Source organism: Musca vetustissima, unplaced genomic scaffold, assembly GCF_032173495.1.
Source record: "Musca vetustissima isolate MV318-11 ecotype Yass unplaced genomic scaffold, APGP_CSIRO_Mvet_v1 utg29545, whole genome shotgun sequence".
NCBI classification, from domain to species: Eukaryota; Metazoa; Arthropoda; class Insecta; order Diptera; family Muscidae; genus Musca; species Musca vetustissima.
This window is the reverse complement of record NW_026884205.1, coordinates 83,955-102,562: the sequence shown is the minus strand read 5'-3', so window position 1 is coordinate 102,562 and position 18,608 is coordinate 83,955. Positions and strand designations below refer to the sequence as shown.

Genomic DNA, 18,608 nt, shown 5'->3' with positions numbered 1-18,608 from the left:
AAACAGACAACAGTTGTTGAATGGTGGAATGAGATGCCGTCGAATGTGTGAGTTGGCTAGTGGTGGGCAAAAGGTACACGCAAACACAATAATTATAGCAAACAATCAGAACAGCCGAATGGACTAAATATCTATAATTTATAATAACAACAAAACAAAAATTCACTAATGATAGCAATGCTGTTATTTTCGAAATAGTTTACTCGAATAATTTAGAAAAGTACTTTCGAACTCCCCACCCACACTTTCCCAACTGCAACTTGCCAAATAGCAAAACCGAAAAAACCAAAACCCCCAGAACACAATGCGATCCCGTAAAATATTAATGATTGCCGGGTTTCTGGTCACCTGGACATTTGTCATTTTCTATTTTATGCCCAAGACAAATGGTGAATTCCCCCTGCTCAAAAATCGACGACAACATACCATAGACAAATTGGAACAAAATGCCCGTGAGGAATATCATAAAACCGATAAGTTAATGATCAATTTATTGGGTATATTACAATCGAAATATTTAAATGAACCTGCCGAGGAAGCTGATGAAGAATCGCATATAGCTAATAATAATCCACAGCAACAACAACAAACTATTTTAAGTCTACAGGAGCCACCATCAAATGACAAGTTGTTACAGGAACAACAACAGCAGGAAGAACAACAGGCTCAGCAAGAAGTCCTCGAGACACCGAATGATACACAGGCACCTCAACAGCATGGCACAGAAGTGCCTACGACCGTAATAACACGACTTGCAAATAATCAACCTGTCATACCGGTATTGGTATTTGCCTGTAATCGTGTATCCATTTCAAAATGTCTGGATAATCTCATAAAATATCGTCCCAGTGCGGAGCAGTTTCCGATAATTGTTTCGCAGGATTGTGGTGATGAGGCAACGCGTAATGTCATCTTGTCATATGACAAGGAGGTAAGTGTGGACGTAAGATGAAGAAGTCATGTTTAGGGATCGGATCAATTTGAAATTTACGAAGGTATGCATTTATTGGAAGACGAACGAAATAGACACATGGTTCCTTTTGAGAATATGCATAGAATCACTTTCTGAGTCGATTTATGCCTGTCCGTCCGTCCGTCTATTGATGTTAAATTGTAAACAAAGGTCGCAATTATAATCCGATGTGGATGAAATTTGGCCCCAGACACTTATTTGGTTCAAGGATGAACCCTATTGAAATTGGGAAAAAACGGATCAGAATTAGATATAGCTCCCATATATATGTTCGTTCGATTTAATATAAATGGTGTACCAAAGTCCCTTTATATATATTTCAATTTGCACGAAATGTGGCATAGCGTACTGAATTAATTCTAGAATGATGTGCATTAAGTTTCCTTAAAATCGGTTCTGTTTTAGATATAGCTCCCATATATATTTTCGTCGATTTAATGTAAATGGTGTACCAAAGTCCGAATATGTCTCTCGATTTGTCATAGCGCACTGAATTCAGAAATAGCTCCCATATATATTTCCGTCCGATTTTATGTAAATGGTGCACCAAAGTCTCTATATATCTTCCGATTTGCACGAAATTTGGCATAGCGTACTGAATTAAGTGCAAAATGACGTGCACAAAGTTTCGTGAAAATTGGGTATCATGTAGTCCGACTTTACTACTTTTCTTACTGGTTTTAAATAGACGAAATTGGTCGGGTATTGAACATTCCTCCTATGAACTGTTGCATACAGTCAAAATGCAGTTTTGATGCAATTTTGAATTAAAAATTTGTGGCCGGGAATTAAAAATTGTGGATCGTTTAAAAATGTTTGCCATACTGGTTACAACGGTATAAATTATGTCTTGTGGAAATCCGAAATTTTCAAAGATATCAGCCTCAGGAATTCCGCTTGCAACCTTTTATTTTTCCTCATTTTTTAAATTCGCTAATACAATGTGGGCATCATATTAAAACGTTTTAAGTTTTGATTACAAAAATTTAATTTCCTTACAAGAATGAAGTCATATCTACGGAATTACGGACTTCCCCAAGACACAAAGGGTATATGAAAAATGTTCAAAAGTATCCGTGGCCGTTCCGTAAAATGTATGGACTTCCCCACATAAAATTTATATATTATAATTAGCACAACGATGACGACCTACGCATTCCTAGAGAATTCCCAAAACATCATTTAAACCTCATAATATTTCATATTAGTAATTGTTTATTTGTTTCAGAATATTTCATATTAATAATGATTTATATTAAATTTTAAAATTTTCTCCTTTTTCAGGTTAGCCTCATTGAACAGCCCGATCAATCGGATATCTTTGTTCCACCCAAGGAAAAGAAATTCAAGGGATATTATAAAATTGCACGTCACTATGGCTGGGCACTGAATCACACATTTAGTAAAGGCTATGAATTTGTGATAATTGTCGAGGATGATTTAAATGTAGCGCCAGATTTCTATGAATACTTCTTGGGTACACATCATCTACTCAAGCAAGATAGTTCACTGTGGTAAATATAAATTAAATTATAATTAATATATGATTAGCTAAAAGGTAGAGGGCCCTTTTAGTTAACCAGTTATGGGTATAACTAAATTGAGAGTATGTATAGTTACGCGTAACTGAGAATTCTTCACCAAAACATACTGAGGAAAGAAAGCAAATGAGAGTATGTTTTTTGACCATTTACGCCAACGTTTAGTTTAGAAGACTTATTCTGTACTACACAAATCGTATTTATTATAATATGAATTGAATACGTGGATCATTCTACGTGAAATCATTCCTAAAGGAAAAAAAAATTATTTAATCTTTGTTTTACTCAAAATTAAGTTAGACCATAAGTGACCGCTTGTCTAGCTAGTGCGCCAGATAACTCTCAGAGAAAGTGTTCGATTAGATGCAAAATTTCCACATCATAAAAGCCCGACCATAAATATCAACCGTTTCCACGACAGAGTAGTCTACGACCCGAGTCTTACACGGCCAAACCAATGTGTAAAAGCAATAAAACTGCTATAAAAACAAATATCAACAATGCAGTAAAAACATATCATTTGTCGAAATTGTAAACATTTTCATTTATCCGATTCAAATGTTATCTGGAAGCTTTCTTCAATGATACACTTGAGAGCCTTTTTCCATAGAAGACCAGCAGATCGTCTTATATAGTAGGTCAGAAGACCTTCTTCCATGGAATATTAAATGTCTGTCTTCATAGAAAACCAATGTTATCGTTTCATTCCATAGAAAATCAAAACATTTTCTTCGTACAATAAGGGTTAGAAGGGTTTCCTCCATAGAAGCCCAAAAGGGGTCATTTCATAGAAAAGCAGAAAGATTTCATATAATGTCAGAAAGGTGTCTTCTTTTATAAAAGAGCAGAATGTATACTTTCATTGAGTACTTCGTCGAAAGAAGTTGAAAAATATCATTCAAATGAATATTTATTTTGGCGTATTGTACTTACCCAAGCATTTCTATATTTATAGGTGCGTTTCCGCATGGAATGACAATGGTAAAGCAAATCTAATTGATACCTCGCATCCAGAATTGTTATATCGTACCGATTTCTTCCCCGGTCTGGGTTGGATGTTGACAAAAGAATTGTGGCAGGAATTGTCTGTTAAATGGCCTAAATCGTAAGTAACCCGTTATTTCCAACGTTAAAATTAATTTAAAATTACATTTTTGTTATCTCTTTTTAATTTAATTTTAGTTTCTGGGACGATTGGATCAGACATCCAGAGCAAAGAAAAAATCGAGTTTGCATACGACCGGAAATATCGCGGACACAAACATTTGGCAAAGTTGGAGTATCAAAGTAAGTTTGAGAAAGAATTGTCATCTTTTAGTCCATCGACGGAGTTGTATTAGCCGTATGTGACGTTCATATCCGTTTGGGCCACAAAGAAATTGGGAATCAACGTTCCGTATTAGTCGAATATCGGGCTTCCAGTTCCTCGCAGAAAATATGTGTATGTTTTTACACGACCCGTTGGAACGTGGAATAGGAATGTTGAGGAACGCTTTAAGAAGGGACTGTTAGCACTCTACTCTTGCAAGAACTCCATAGGAAAAAGCTGTGGACTAAGACCAGAGGTCGTTCTCCCCATTCTTACATATGGATGCATTGGATGGTGGCAGGGGATCAACAAAAAGATACTGCTGACAAATTCAGTACAGCGATCGGCTTCGATCCTGACTACCGGAACGCTAAGAAGTACACCACAGGCATCCTTGAATGCGATCCTGAATCTCCAACCACTGGACATTCTGATAAAGTTCCTGGCGGCCAGATGTGCCCTGAGGCTCCGAGAAACGGATGCCTGGAAATCGCTGAACTATGGTCACGCTAGTATCCTCAACATAACGCCAGGTTGTGATCCCCTCCCTCTCATAGAGACTTTAATGACATCAAAGTAGAGTTTCCTAGTAGGGAATCCTGAACTAGTGGCTCTTTACCTCTGCCAGGGCTGTCATTCTTCACAGAGGGTCAAAGATGGAGGAAGGCACTGGTGTAGGCGTTTACTGTAGGGTATTAGAAATATACAACTCATAATACGGGACCGGTGACTATATAATCGATAGTCAGGCGGCCCTCAAGGTTTTGAAGTGGTGTACTACAAACTTTCAGGACATAGTGACATAGAAGGGGTTCACAGTCGTCCAATCTTCCGATTGAGAGATCAGTGCAACCACCCATTGGCTATTTCATTGGCAAAATCCGTTTGTTCTACGGCGTGGTAGTCGATAACAGATGGACGAGAGAATCTGGTTGCAGAATCTCAAAGCTGTCTGGCCTCAATTCTCTCGCCTAAGAATTTCTTCACTGTTGGCACATAATAAGAGAGAGATCAAAATCATTGTGGGGATCATAACAGGTCACTGCAGGATTAGATCTCTCACTTCGAAATGGGACTCCAGCGGAGAAGATTACTGTCGTCTATGTAAGGACGAAGAGGAGTAGATGTCTGTCTGTAGATGTACATCGCTGATTGGCAGAAGATATAAACAGTTTGAAAGATATGAAATTCATAGTCTAGCCTTCTTCTCTAAAATAGACCCCAACCAGATCCTAGGCTTTGTCAAAAATCTGACATGGCTTAAATAACCATCTCTAAGCTCTCCTTCTCCTACTATCTTCTCCTTTCTCTTCCGCTCTCTCTTCCCTACCCGTTCTCTTTTCAGGTGTAAAGAATGATTTCATGGGACAATAGTCTCCGAGTGGACAGTTGTTACTAACAATTGTTATAATAATAGTAATTTATCAGTAAATTTTCAACAGCACATGATATCTTCGTTGTTGCTTCATACCTCTGACCTTTGTATAGAGACTCATTTACATTATTTTCACATTTAAAACATTTATCTTATCATAAAAAAGTGTTAATAATTTGTATATTTTATCTTTACATTACAGCGGCCTGTTCTTTGATAAATATCTACGTTACATAAAATTAAGTGAAGAATTTGTTCCATTTACAAAAATGAATTTAAGTTATCTACTAAAGGTGAGTCGCACCTAATATACCACTTGATTGATTTCAAAATCTCAATAACCTTTAATTTCATTTATAGGATAATTATGATCGGACATTCTTAAAAGAAGTCTACACGTATCCTGTAGTTACCTATGATGAATTAAGACGAAATCTCATAACACGAGATGGACCCGTACGTATACAATATAATTCGCGAGATGTATACAAGCGGACGACAAAAATGTTAGGTTTAATGGATGATTTTAAGGTGAGTATTTAGTTTTAATTAAAAAAAAAATAATATAAAAAATACTTAAGAAAGAGGTAGTCTTTTTTAATTTTTATAAGAAAGTATGTAACATTGAGACAATCGCCAACAGTATGAGGAGGATTCTCCTAATATGTTACATATATTGCTGTTCATTATTATAGATTTATATTTTTGAATATACTATTTTTATTCTTACCTCTATTCTATGTTTATATCCCATTAGACATAAATGCGTTTCATTTATCAATCAATTACATTTTATAAATTTAAATTTTCTTACATTTTCTTCTTCTTTTCAGAGTGGAGTACCACGAACAGCCTATCATGGCATTGTTTCATTTGTACACAATAAACGACGTGTCTATTTAGCACCGAATGTCAATTGGAAGGGATACGATCTATCCTGGAGCTAACAGAATTTTATTATTTTAAGTTTATCATAGTCTTAGTCCATATGAAATGATATCTGAAACAATGATGATTCCTTTTTTAGGTTTAATAATGTAAAGCAAGATAAAAAATAACATAACAAACAACAGCAACTGATAAATCTATATAATGAAATAAATTAATAACACCAATTAATAATTAATCAACAACAACAACAAACCAATCAACCAAATATACCTACTTAAGGCATTTGTTTTATTGTTTTTTTTTTTTTTTTTTAATATAATTAATAATAATGACACTGTAAAATTTCCACATTATAGTTTTTAAATTTGTATTTATTGTTTATTATAAATAGTTATTGTTTTGTTTTATGCATTTTAAGTTCTTTAGTTTTTCCTATTTACGATATTGAGTTTCCTTTATTATAACATTTATAATATATATATCAAGAAAATAACCGACCACCACCTCTTGTCAAAAAAAAAAAAATATATATATATTATAAAAAAATCCTCTGACTACTACTTTATACAGTTTATATTAATATTTAATTAATGAATCTCAATGTTGTAGCTGTAAAACTGTTAAGAAATTATATATAATATATAAAAAAATAAATATATATAGAAAGAGAGTAAACTAAATGAAAATAAAACAAAGTTATACATATAATAAAAAAAGTATTTTTTAATAATTCATTTTGTGTTCGCTACATAAAAAATGATTTCTAGATTTCTATGGAAAAAATTCCTTCTGGACTTCTAAGGAAAAAAACCTTTTATGTTAGAAGACATCCTGGTCTTCTATGGAAGAGGACCATTCGCTCTTCGGGTCTTCTATGGGAAAAAGCCTTTTGGTCTTCTATGGAAAATGTCTTCTAAGAATGAAGAACTTTTGGTTTTATTTTGGAGGAATATCTTCGGGGCTCCTATGGGAAGAAGGCCTCCCGGTTTTCTAGGAAAGAAGAATTTATGATCCTTTATTGAAAAAAGGCCTTCGGTCATGGTTTTGTTCTAGCACCCATATTATAGCTCCTTCCCATATTTGGTATTTTAAGTGACAGTATTTTTTGTATTCCCAGTTATTAGCGGGTGAGAAAGTTCCTCAATAGGGTTTTGAACATGGGATTATGTCTTGACATAGTCTTTCCAGATATGGTATTTTCAAGGTCCTCAGAGGATGTTCGAATATATCGATTGATAATTTGTCATGTTCGCTTCTTACAAGGCGTTTCTGCCGAAAATTGTCAGATATAGATTCCGCCAACCGAAGTGGCTATAATTTCGGATTCTTAGAATATAAAAGACCTTCTGGCAGAAAATTTCCAATATCGGTCTGGGCGTCTATGTTCCGCTTCAAGTTCTCGGAGGTTAAAATACTTCCTCAACGTAGGTTCGTGTTTTGATATGGTTATTATATTACGGTCTCGCCCGGTTTTGGGTATTCTGAAGATCGTAGCAGCATTTTTCAATTCATGTTTCCACATTCAAACCACCATTCAAAGCCACATTCAAACGTTTTTTTTCATATTTTCAATATCGATCCACGTTTTGACATACCCCTATATATTTGCCTCGGCTCATTTTAATTTAAACCTTGAAGTACCTATCTGAATATTCTAACTGAGGTGGCTGAAATTTGCCATTTTTGAGTTTTTAGGGCGATCCTTCATGTAAATTTTTGTTTCTCATCTTTGGGCTCGGAAAACAAAAAAGGGGCTTTTTGTTGCGTATTATGGTCCGGAGGGTTCATTTGTTCTTGTTATACTTCACCAACCTGTACCACGGTATTATGTCTTTGTGAATATGTTTGTAACAAGCAAAATGACTCGAGATGGTTCCTTTTAAGATTATGCATAGAAACACTTTCTGAGTCGAGCTAGGCATGTCCGTTCGTCTGTGCAGTTTTGTGAGCCAAGTTGAGGAGAAAATCGGTTCAGATTTTAATATATCTCCCATATATTGTTTAGTCCGATTTTATGTAAATGGTGCACCAAACTCCCAATATTGGTCCGATTGGGACAAATTTTTGCACAGAGTTCTGAATTAGGTACTTATTTATGTATGCGAAGTTTTGTTGGAATCGGTTCAGATTTAGATATAGCTCCCACATATAGTTTCGTCCGATTTTATGTAAATGGATCAACATACTGTCAATATTTGTCCGATTGAGACAAAATTTTGCACAGCATACTGAACTAGGTCCAGTTTTATGTCCGTGAATTTTTTTTTAAATCGGTTCATATTTAGATATAGCTCCCATATATAGTTTCGTCCGATTTTATGTAAATGGAACACCATACTGCCAATATTTGTCCGATTGAGACAACATTTTGCACAGAGTACCGAATTAGGTCTTAATTGATTTATCCGAAGTTTTGTTGGAATCTGTTCAGATTTAGATATAGCTCCCACATATATTTTCGTCAGATTTTATGTAAATTGATCACCATACTGGCAAACAAATGGAACACCAAAGAAATGTTTTTTTTTTGTTTTTTTTTTATTTTTTTTTAAATATCTATGTAGGTCACACATTTAATTTCGATTCCATTTCAATGGTCCTCCAAAGATGCTAAGTCTTTTCTATCCACAGGATGTTGTACATATTATCAAAATCTTGTATGTAGCCAAAGTGATGAAGGGTATGTAGCCAAAGTGATGAAGCCCCGTCCGACTTTTGGCCTTATTTATTTTAATGAATACCCATTGTTGAGCTCATTTTATGTACATTTATATTTTAACGCCTAAAAGTATGCTCATAATTTTATACTGCTGTTTGTTGTAATGAAGCAAACCTTTAAACCTTAACCGTTCGTAATAAAAACTAATTTTTTATTTCTTTTTTCTTAACAAAACACATAACATGATGTAAATAATTTAAATTACAAAATAACTAAACTATACAAAGTCTTAAATTAAATAAACATTTTATTTTCACTAAATTAAAAATAAAGAATTCCGATCCGATCCTGCTTTCATTCATCATCAATTTGTTCACAATCAATTTCACTGCATTCGGAATCACTGTCGTTGCCCGACGTCGATTTACCGGCACGTTGTGTCAGTGCCAGACCATTATAACCAAAATCTGATGATGTTTTACCACTCTTCTCTCCATTGGCTTTGTGTTCTAGGAAATTGGCATTTGTATCACCAAATACTCGCTCCAATTCGGCCAAACCATTTGAAGTCGGTGTTGTGGTATCCGCTTCGGGCGTATTAATTGTATTCAAAACATTATATTTCATTTGTAGATAGGCATCATTACATGAGGCAGGGGAATTTGGATATAGACTTGATGGAGTACCGGCGGCATATTCTAAATAGCGTGACGATGGTGTGGCAGCAGTGCCAGCGGCTGAACGTTGTGCCAGATATGGACTGAGAGTGTAATTTAAGGGTTGACCACGTGCCAATATGGCATTGCGGGCACTTTCAATGACATTGGGATTCGGTACGGGTGGTAAGAGATTTGAGGCAGGATAGGCTCTTAGTTGGGCCGCTGTCAAAGGGGGACCAACATTGGCAGCTGGTCCTCCATTTAGCATGATCGATTGTAGTGGTGCTGGTCCAGCGGGTGTTTGACTAAATAGCCATAGACGATCTCCTACAACCATGGGACGCGCTAAGCCACCAATACCCAATTGGGCATAATAATGCGAAGCTAGGGTCTCAACATCGGCGGTGTATTTACGCTTCCATTTGGTGCGACGATTCTGGAACCAAATTTTAATCTGAAAAAAATAAAGAAAATTATTAGTATACTGTATTTCAGATTTATGAATAGTGAAGTTCTAAGGTTATCCAAAAAATCAGATTTATTTCAGGAGAAATACCTTTTTTCACCAAGAAAAAAATTTCTAAATTTTTAATTACCTGTGTCTCGGTCAAATGCAATTGCTTTGCCAATGCCGTTCTCTTGGCAACCGATAAATATTTGCCTCTCTCAAATTCCGTTTCCAACGCCTTAATTTGGGATGCCGAAAATGCGGTACGTGGACGTTTCTTACGATCATCATTGGAACCTTTAATGAAAACAAGAAGCAGAAATTTAATGAGAAAATCTTTAGAAATTCATCAATTTGAAAATTGTTGGCAGCCTGTTCATATGTATGTAGGTATGTAGGTATGTACGTGAAAGATAGCATCTGTCAACAGATTGACAATTTGTAAATGAATGTGAAGAACTATGCAGAGGATCTAATTTTGAATGTTCGAAAATGTTAATGATCGATTGACGATGTCGTGAAAAAATATAAAAAACAATGCCAAGAAAGTAATGATTATTGGAAATTGTCGAAAATCGACGGCATATGGGGTACCAAAAATCCAAATTAAAAGAGGCCCCAAGGTATTTGGAGTCCGGTTGAAGAAAGTAAAGTACAAATACTACAAATTTTAATCCGATTTGGATGGAATTTGGCACAGCTCACTAATTTGGCCCAAGGACCAACTGTAATGAAATTGGAGAAAATAGGTTCAGATTTTGATATAGCTCCCATATATATTTTCGTCCGATTTTATGTAAATGGTGCATCAAACTCCCAATATTTGTCCGATTCAACAACATTTTTGCGCATCGTACTGAAGTTTGATGTATGTGAAGTTTTGTTGAAATCGATTCTGATTTAGATATAGCTCCCATATATATCATCGTTCGATTTTTTGTAAATGTTGCACCAAACTCAAAAGGTTTGCCCAAATAGAGACAAAATTTTGCACAGCTTACTGAATTCAGTCCAGGTTGACGTCTGTGAAGTTTTGTTTAAATCGGTGCAGACATAGCTCCCATATATAGTTTAGATATTGCTCCCATATATAGTTTCGTCCAATTTTATGTGAACTCCCAATATTTGTCCGATTTAGACTAAATTTTGCACAGCGTACTGAATTATGTCCAGTTTTATGAATGTGAAGTTTTGTTAAAATCGGTTCAGATTTAGATATAGTTCCCATACATAATTTTGCTGGATTTCATAAAAATGTTACACCAAAAAATCCAAGTCTTCCCGATTTACATGTGGTGAAGGGCATCATATAGTCGGCTACGTCTTACTTTGATATTTCCTTCCTGGTTTTTAACCCTTCAGCACACAGTGGTACAGGGTATTATGTCTGTTGATGTTAAATCGTAAATAAAGTACAGGTCGAATTTATAATCTGATTTGAATGAAATTTGGTACAGTTTATTAAATTGCCCAAGGACGAACCCTATTAAAATTGGTGAAAATTTAGATATATCTCCCATATATATTTTCATCGGATTTTATGTAAATGGTGTACCGAAGTCCCTGTATATCTTTCTATTTGCACGAAATTTGGCATGGCCTACTGAATTAAGTCTAGAATGGTGTATGCAAAGTTACGTGAAAATCGGTTCGGATTTAAATATAGCTCCCATATTTAATTTCGCCCGATTTTAGGTAAATGGTTCTCCAAAGTCGTTATATATATTTCGATTTGTACGAAATTTCGCATAGCGTAATGAATTAAGTGTTGAATGTCGTGTGCTAAGTTTCGTGAAAATGGGTTCAGATTTAGATATAGCTCCCTTATATAGTTTCGCCCGATTTTAGGTAAATGTTGCATCAAAGTCCCTATATACCTTTCGATTTGCACGAGTTTTGGCATAGCGTACTGAAATAAGTCTAGAATGATGTGTTCAAAGTTCCAAAGAGGTAAAGGGTATCATGTTGTCGGGCCAGCCCGACTTTACCACTTTTCTTACTATATTTTTTTTTAAATATTTTCTAGCAGTGATGTAGTGACCCATATGAACGAATACCACGAACACATACATCTTCACAATTGGCATGCTCATTTCATTGTTCAAATGTGTTAGTGTGTATGTTCACATTACTAAATGGCCAATTGGCTTTTGTTAATTATACAAATTTGCGCCATCAGCCAACTCAACCAATGAATGACAGGCAGCCACTCAGGCAAACAAGATGCGAATGATTTCCTCTTCTTATTTTCTGTTTCGTCGAGTGACGAGCGAAGGTGATAATGGGATCGGTTTTTATGATTCTCTTGTTTTACACAACGAAATGGCGACAATTGCCATTGTACGCATTGAATGTCGCAATATTCTGTTCTAGTAGTGTTGCTGTGGGCCTCACAAAATTGTTTTTGAATAATTTGCTTTAAATTAATTTGACTTAGCGTACTTAGCTTCTTCTTATTTTGCGATTTGTTTGTAATTTATTTGTTTTGTTTTTTATCTTTTTTTTTCTTGGCCAATATTAGCTAGCTCGTGTCATTGGTCATTTGGTAATGACTGTAATTAGTCGTGATTAATTATCGTCACCTAATGAGTGAAACTATTTTTTTTTTGTTCAAATTCAATTTAACACATTTTTGTGGTCAATTTCAATTTAAATTGATGTTTGTTAAAATAAGATTGGGTATGGAATTTAGAATTAATTTGAAAAAATGTGCAACTTGAAAAAAGTCTATCTGATATTTTCAAATCGAATTAATTGTAGGGTTTAATGGGTTTAAAATTATCTTTGAGAAGAATAACTGCTAGATATTTTTTAATTTTATAATATAGAGAGGATCAAAGTATACAAACTGTTTGCCATGTCATTCAAGCAAAGATATATTAATGTAATATACATATCGAAAATTAAACGGATAATTTTATGGGGTTATTTTATAACATTAACCTATATTGAATAATTTCTGGAAAGAAGCTCTTTATTCACCAAAAATCCCATATGCCAAATTATTCCCAGTTCGAATCGAAAAAATCTACCCTAGGAGTATTAGTAATGGATGTGCAAAATTTCAAAGCTTTAACAAAAATATTCTGAGCTCAAACTTATTTGCAACAATCGACATTGAATTTTATTCTAATCCAGAGTACATTTTCTTTATGGGGTCTCTGCTGAATATTTCAAGGTGTTGCAAACGGAACGGCAAATTGAATATAGACTCTACCTAGGGATAAGTTAATCGACATTCGACTAATCAATTAATCGAATTTTTGTATTGAGAAGTCTAAAAGTCGATGTCAACCTTTGGTATTTGAGAAGATCGGAAAGTCGACTTTTGTAGATCGACTTTCGATTCTCTTCGTAAATATTTGTTTACTACCTTGAAGCCCAAATTGAGGAAGTCTTACACATCCGAGAACTTTATTTTATCTGTTTACAACAAGTCGGACTGGTCTGGCTATATGATACCCTTCCACTTTGGTATGGTCTACATATGTATTCTAACAGACGTCGTCTTTTCGAAAGAACATTGACCTGAAATTGATACATGGGAGCTATATCTATATGTTCACGAAACTTAACACACATCATTCTAGACTTAATTCAGTACGCTATGTCAAATTTCGTGTAAATCGAAAGAAATGAAGGGACTTTGGTGCTCTATTAACATTAAATTGGACCAACATATATATGGAAGCTATATCTAAATCTGAACCGATGTTCCTAAATTTCAATAGAGTTCGTCCTTGGGCCAAAAAAATCAGCTGTGCCAAATTTCATCCAATTGGGATCATAAATGCGACCTGTACCTTGTTTAAATTTAACATGGACAGACAGACGGACGCTCGGACGGACATGCATAAATTGACTCTGAAAGTGATTCTTTGCATATTCTCGAAAGGAGTCACGTGTCTAACTCGTTTCCTTTTGCCTGTTACAAACATATGCACAAAGACATAATACCCTGCGCCACATTGTGGTGAAGGGTATAAAAATCAAATTTTTAATCGATTTTGCAGTTGTCAGTAATGCCATGTACAGGCGAGCATTGTTCGCTCTCTCATTCGTTGTTCGACCCTTAATTATGAAGTATGTACTTGGAAAACATGAATTAATAGTAAATATATATGGGTTCATACTATAGTCAGAGAAAGATTATTAACAAAAAGTTTGAAAAAATAAACTCTGATGACATGAATTAAGAATAGTGTTGTGAGAACGGGTTAATTCATGAACGTAATTCTGAGAGCGAACTACGTTGTTCGAATGCCCATCAGAACATGGCATAAAAGTCAAAAATCGATATTGAACAGGTTTGACAAAATCGAAAGATCAAAAAGTCGTCTTCAAAAGTTGAAAATCTAATCGACTTTTTGGTTAGAACCAGAAATCGAAGAGTCTAGAAGTCGACTAGTGTGCTTGACTACCTATCCCTAATTCCACCTTATTGTAGAGGGTTTAAAAATAGGGATTAATTAATAGGTTAATTTTTGATTAAGTACAAAATCTCCCTACCAAACTTTATACAAATCAGTCTCAACATTAGTCCAATTTTAAGTATACACGTCATTACAATTTTTCGATATAAATTTAATATTTTAGTATTTTCCCTATAAAATTATCCCTCTCATTTTTTTCGCAAAATTTTCGCCACATTTGAAGTGGGATTAGAAATTTCATGGGACATACGTTTCATTATCCTCAGATAGATGCTGTAAAAAGTTCAGACCGAAAAAGATATATGTACGTGTTTCCATATTTCATTGAGTTTCCTGAAGCCCATCTGATCGTGTAGTCACCTTGCCACATGAAGTGCATATTGTCAATTCATATGGTGAAACTTTCGGTATATAGACCTCAATTGACCATTTAGACACCACAGTATCATTCTACCCTAGTTTAATTTATAGATTTCTCCCTTTTCGGGAAGGGTACAAGAAGGAGGAGATCTATGGATCCCACCTTCCCATTTGATGAACATATTATTTACATTTTGATCCTTATTTGGGGAGGTACCAAAAGGAGCGAATTGATGGATCCCATTTTGGACTTGAACTAGCTGTGATAAAAATATTTCAATGTGAAAAATTGGTAAAAATGTTAATGTTCTCACCGCTTCATATGAGTAGAGATGGTATTTACCGGGTAAATACCCATTTGCGGCACTCTGTGCCAAATTACAGCCAATTTGGTTGTAAAATGTGTGTAATAGACAAAAAAATACCTTAAATAGGGAGATGCGGTTATATGGGGGCTATATCAAAACTTGGACCCAGGGGCCCTATTTTGGATTTCTATATTTGCTTTGACATTAAAAACATGTATGCAAAAATTTGGCCGCCTATATCAAGTGGTTCGGAAGTTAATGAGTTTATACTCAATTTTTGGGTAAAAACTCGGATATTTACCCAAGTATTTACCCACGTCTTTAAAGTATCGTAAAATTATCCATTCTAAATCGATTTGATAACAGAAACCCGGAAATAGGGTGTAAGATGTTGTATTACCGATTCAATATAGTAAATACCCAAATAAATACCCACAAATGGGTATTTACCCAATTTACCGGTTATTTACCCTTTGGGTATTTACCCACTGCCCATCTCCACATATGAGTATTACCCATTTTTAAAATTAGTCAAATATTATACGGGTTTGTTTTAAATCGGATAGTACGATGGCATGATATTATAAAATGAATTTTCAACAAAATGTTGACCACTCTGTGCGAGATGTACTAGAAGGACTGGACCAATTAGTCGCCATCTTTGATGTTGATTTAAGTTTGAAAGAAATTTTACCAGGTCCAAAGCCTGGATGAATCCAAATTGTCTGAAACGAATTTGTCCCTAGAGGACTTTGGGCTTAAAACCAATATTTCGATGAAGCAAATTGTGTATACCATAATTAGACATAAGGCTGAGGGTATAATTAACAGTTTAAACTGTATCTTATTGGGGCATTTTCATTTATGTGGTACTCAATTTTAGACGAAAATTTCGTTGTATTATCACTAGTCAAAAAGTTAGTTGTTGCTTCCGCCGCGACTTGAAAATCGAAACCTAATAGTACTGTCGCATAAACCAAGACAACTTTAGCTCACAGATGGCGTATCCTCAAATATATGATACCATATCTAGTTTTTTTTGCCAAATTTCTTAATCTTCTATGACGAATGTTGCACCTGATTATTATGCCTTACAAAACACCCAACTTACCATGATCGTCCTCTGATGTGATATCACTTTTTGCATCATCCAAATTATCCTCATTAAAACTTGATTCTGGACTCGAAGATCTCAATTCACTTTGTGGACTATTCAGCATCGAATTATGATTAATTTTATCAGCATTCATTTGGGCGATTCTATCATTTAAATTATATTTTAATTTCACATGATCATCAACATCAACATTCGTATCGAGAATATTTGAATTTGTCACTGGTTTTGAGAGAATATTTTCAATAGAGAAACTATTGCGATAACGTTGAACAGCAGCGGCGGGAGTTTCCATTTTTTTTCACAACACTACGAATTTTCTCCCGAATATTTTGAAAAAAAAAATGATATTCCGTTATTTTGGTGTGTTTACACTTTCGAATCGCTTGTCAAACTGAATGTGGATCATCCGTGGACGATGGCAAGTTGTCGCTGTGCACAGGCGGCAGACACCATATGGATTTGATCCTCAATTTGCTACGAAATGAACAAATTTGAATTTTTGTTTCAACCAATAATGTTCAGATTTATATTTAGAAGTCTATAATGGAAAATGAGAGAGAAAGGGAGAGCGATATCAACAATCTCTTCTAGCTCCAATAGAAACGAATTAATGAGATGTCTGTTGTGGTTATTTTGTGTAACATGTGTGAATTAAGTACCACCCATATAATCCTCCCTACTTATTCGGAATCAACAAACAACCACTTGAGATTGCCACTAAGAAGAAGAAGGCGTTTCTTTGGGGTCTTTTGATTGCTCACATTCATCTCAATATTGAAATCTCTCATTTGTGGTTGTTGTTGTTAATATTTTTTTTTTCAAATTGGAAGTTGATGCCTCTATTAAGAATCATTTAAAGGCAAATGAACGACATCATTTTCCCCCATAATGAGTCGCATTTTCTAAAAAAGATAAAAAAAAAACAATTGGGCAATTCGTAAAAAAAATGTTCAGAAAGGGACAACAAAAATAATGGCTGCCTTGTTTTCATAAAAATTTATTGCTTTGCTAAATATTTTTCACAACTTTAGTTTTTTTTTCTGAAATTTCGGGTAAATGCTTAATTTAGCACTTCTACTCATAGCGATTTGTCAATTGCAAAAATTTTCTGTTTCGGTGGGGCTAGAACAAAATAGAAATATTTGTTGTTGTTTTTTTTTAAATTTTTGTTTTCGAGATGTTTGCTGTGGCAAAAATATAAATGAACATGCATTTTTGATTGTAAACAATTGTTTGAAATTAATTGTTCACATTTCGTTTAAATTTGTCACAATTAATTAGCATTTTTTCTTAGACGTATTTTTGTGTTTAGTGCAATTAAATAATGACTTCGAAATTATTTGGATTAAAATGAAATTTTTTATAATTTTTATTATTTCATTTCATAATTATTAGAGGTATGAGGAAATTTTGATAAATCATAATATAAACAAGTAAAATGTCTTTAAGTTCGGTCAAAACCAACAATTAAAATAACTTTAATCTTACAATATATATATATATATATAATATATATATAATATATATATATATAATATATATATATATATATATATGTATATATATATGGGCAATATTGCCAATTTTTTAATATTGCATTTTCAAAAAATCACCTTTTTTGTTTTTGTGGCACGTCAATGATTTTTGGTACACATACAGAGAAAAATGTTCTGACTCCGAAACCGTTCGCGATCAAATTTTTGGTTGATGCGCGCAAAAGTTATCGAGGTTTTAATTTTGGGCATAAGAAAAAAATCTTAAAATTACGCCGTTTATTATATTGACCAAAAACGTTGATATATATCTTCCTCCGTAAAATAAGAATATGAATATATTATAATAATCACGATAAAGATGCACATATTCGCGAAATATGAGAAAAATAAAAAATATATAGCAGATTACATCAATATTTTCAATATATTAATGGAATACACACACCTAAAAAATTATTTAAAAATATCAACACAATCTAAACACGATGGTGAATCAAATGATATCAAAATCGCACAAGTCCGTGTAGCGGTTTGTAAATCACAGCGACAACAAAACAAGATATTGAGGAAAAATATTTGTTTTTGGTTCGAAAAAATAATGTCATCATATTTATTTTTTAATTTTATACAAGAAATTTCAGAAAAAAATGTTGGGGTTATTCGGCAATTTTACACCAATTTCGCCGAAAAATTGCCATATTTAAAAATAATCACATTTGGTGTATAAATATACACCTTGTGGATTATATCAAGACCCTTCCGATAAATCTTAGAAATCTATAAATAGGAATAAATCTTTAAATAAAATAATATTATGAAATATACATTTTAAATTGCGTGTAAATCGCGTAATTCTCAAAATCATTTGATGCGCATGCGGTTTCCAGGAAGTACAGAAGTTTATCTTCCAATCCATATATATTTTGCGAAATTTCAGTTGACGGCTATGATGTGCCACATGTTACATTGAAGTACCCAAAAACTGGTAAAACGCGAATAATTTCCGAAAACTCCATATACCATTAACGCGCATCCGATT

The 18,608-nt window shown here is 34.1% G+C and overlaps 2 protein-coding genes across 2 annotated transcripts; one reads left to right on the top strand and one right to left on the bottom strand.

Annotated features, from left to right (window-relative positions):
* Positions 1 to 304: 304 nt before the first annotated feature.
* Positions 305 to 6,192, top strand: LOC133331205 (alpha-1,3-mannosyl-glycoprotein 2-beta-N-acetylglucosaminyltransferase-like). The gene is made up of 7 exons (XM_061539607.1): positions 305 to 931; positions 2,258 to 2,487; positions 3,470 to 3,619; positions 3,697 to 3,801; positions 5,401 to 5,491; positions 5,559 to 5,729; positions 6,032 to 6,192. The coding sequence occupies exons 1-7, from the start codon at positions 305 to 307 to the stop codon at positions 6,143 to 6,145; spliced, it is 1,488 nt and encodes a 495-aa protein (XP_061395591.1). The 3' UTR covers positions 6,146 to 6,192.
* A 2,910-nt stretch (positions 6,193 to 9,102) lies between these two features.
* On the bottom strand, positions 9,103 to 16,365 carry LOC133331206 (pituitary homeobox 3-like). The gene is made up of 3 exons (XM_061539608.1): positions 16,068 to 16,365; positions 10,004 to 10,152; positions 9,103 to 9,861 (listed from the first exon to the last, which is right to left on the bottom strand). The coding sequence occupies exons 1-3, from the start codon at positions 16,363 to 16,365 to the stop codon at positions 9,103 to 9,105; spliced, it is 1,206 nt and encodes a 401-aa protein (XP_061395592.1).
* Between the last annotated feature and the right edge of the window lie 2,243 nt (positions 16,366 to 18,608).

Bases quoted from the DNA above. Each gene is read 5' to 3' on its own strand.
- LOC133331205 (XM_061539607.1), top strand. From the start codon at position 305: ATGCGATCCCGTAAAATATTAATGATTGCCGGGTTTCTGGTCACCTGG. The intron at 2,488-3,469 runs GTAAATATAAAT...CTATATTTATAG, and splicing joins AAGCAAGATAGTTCACTGTG to GTGCGTTTCCGCATGGAATG. The intron at 3,620-3,696 runs GTAAGTAACCCG...ATTTAATTTTAG, and splicing joins TCTGTTAAATGGCCTAAATC to TTTCTGGGACGATTGGATCA.
- LOC133331206 (XM_061539608.1), bottom strand. From the start codon at position 16,365: ATGGAAACTCCCGCCGCTGCTGTTCAACGTTATCGCAATAGTTTCTCT. The intron at 10,153-16,067 runs GTAAGTTGGGTG...TTTTCATTAAAG, and splicing joins CACATCAGAGGACGATCATG to GTTCCAATGATGATCGTAAG. The intron at 9,862-10,003 runs GTAATTAAAAAT...TATTTTTTTCAG, and splicing joins TGCATTTGACCGAGACACAG to ATTAAAATTTGGTTCCAGAA.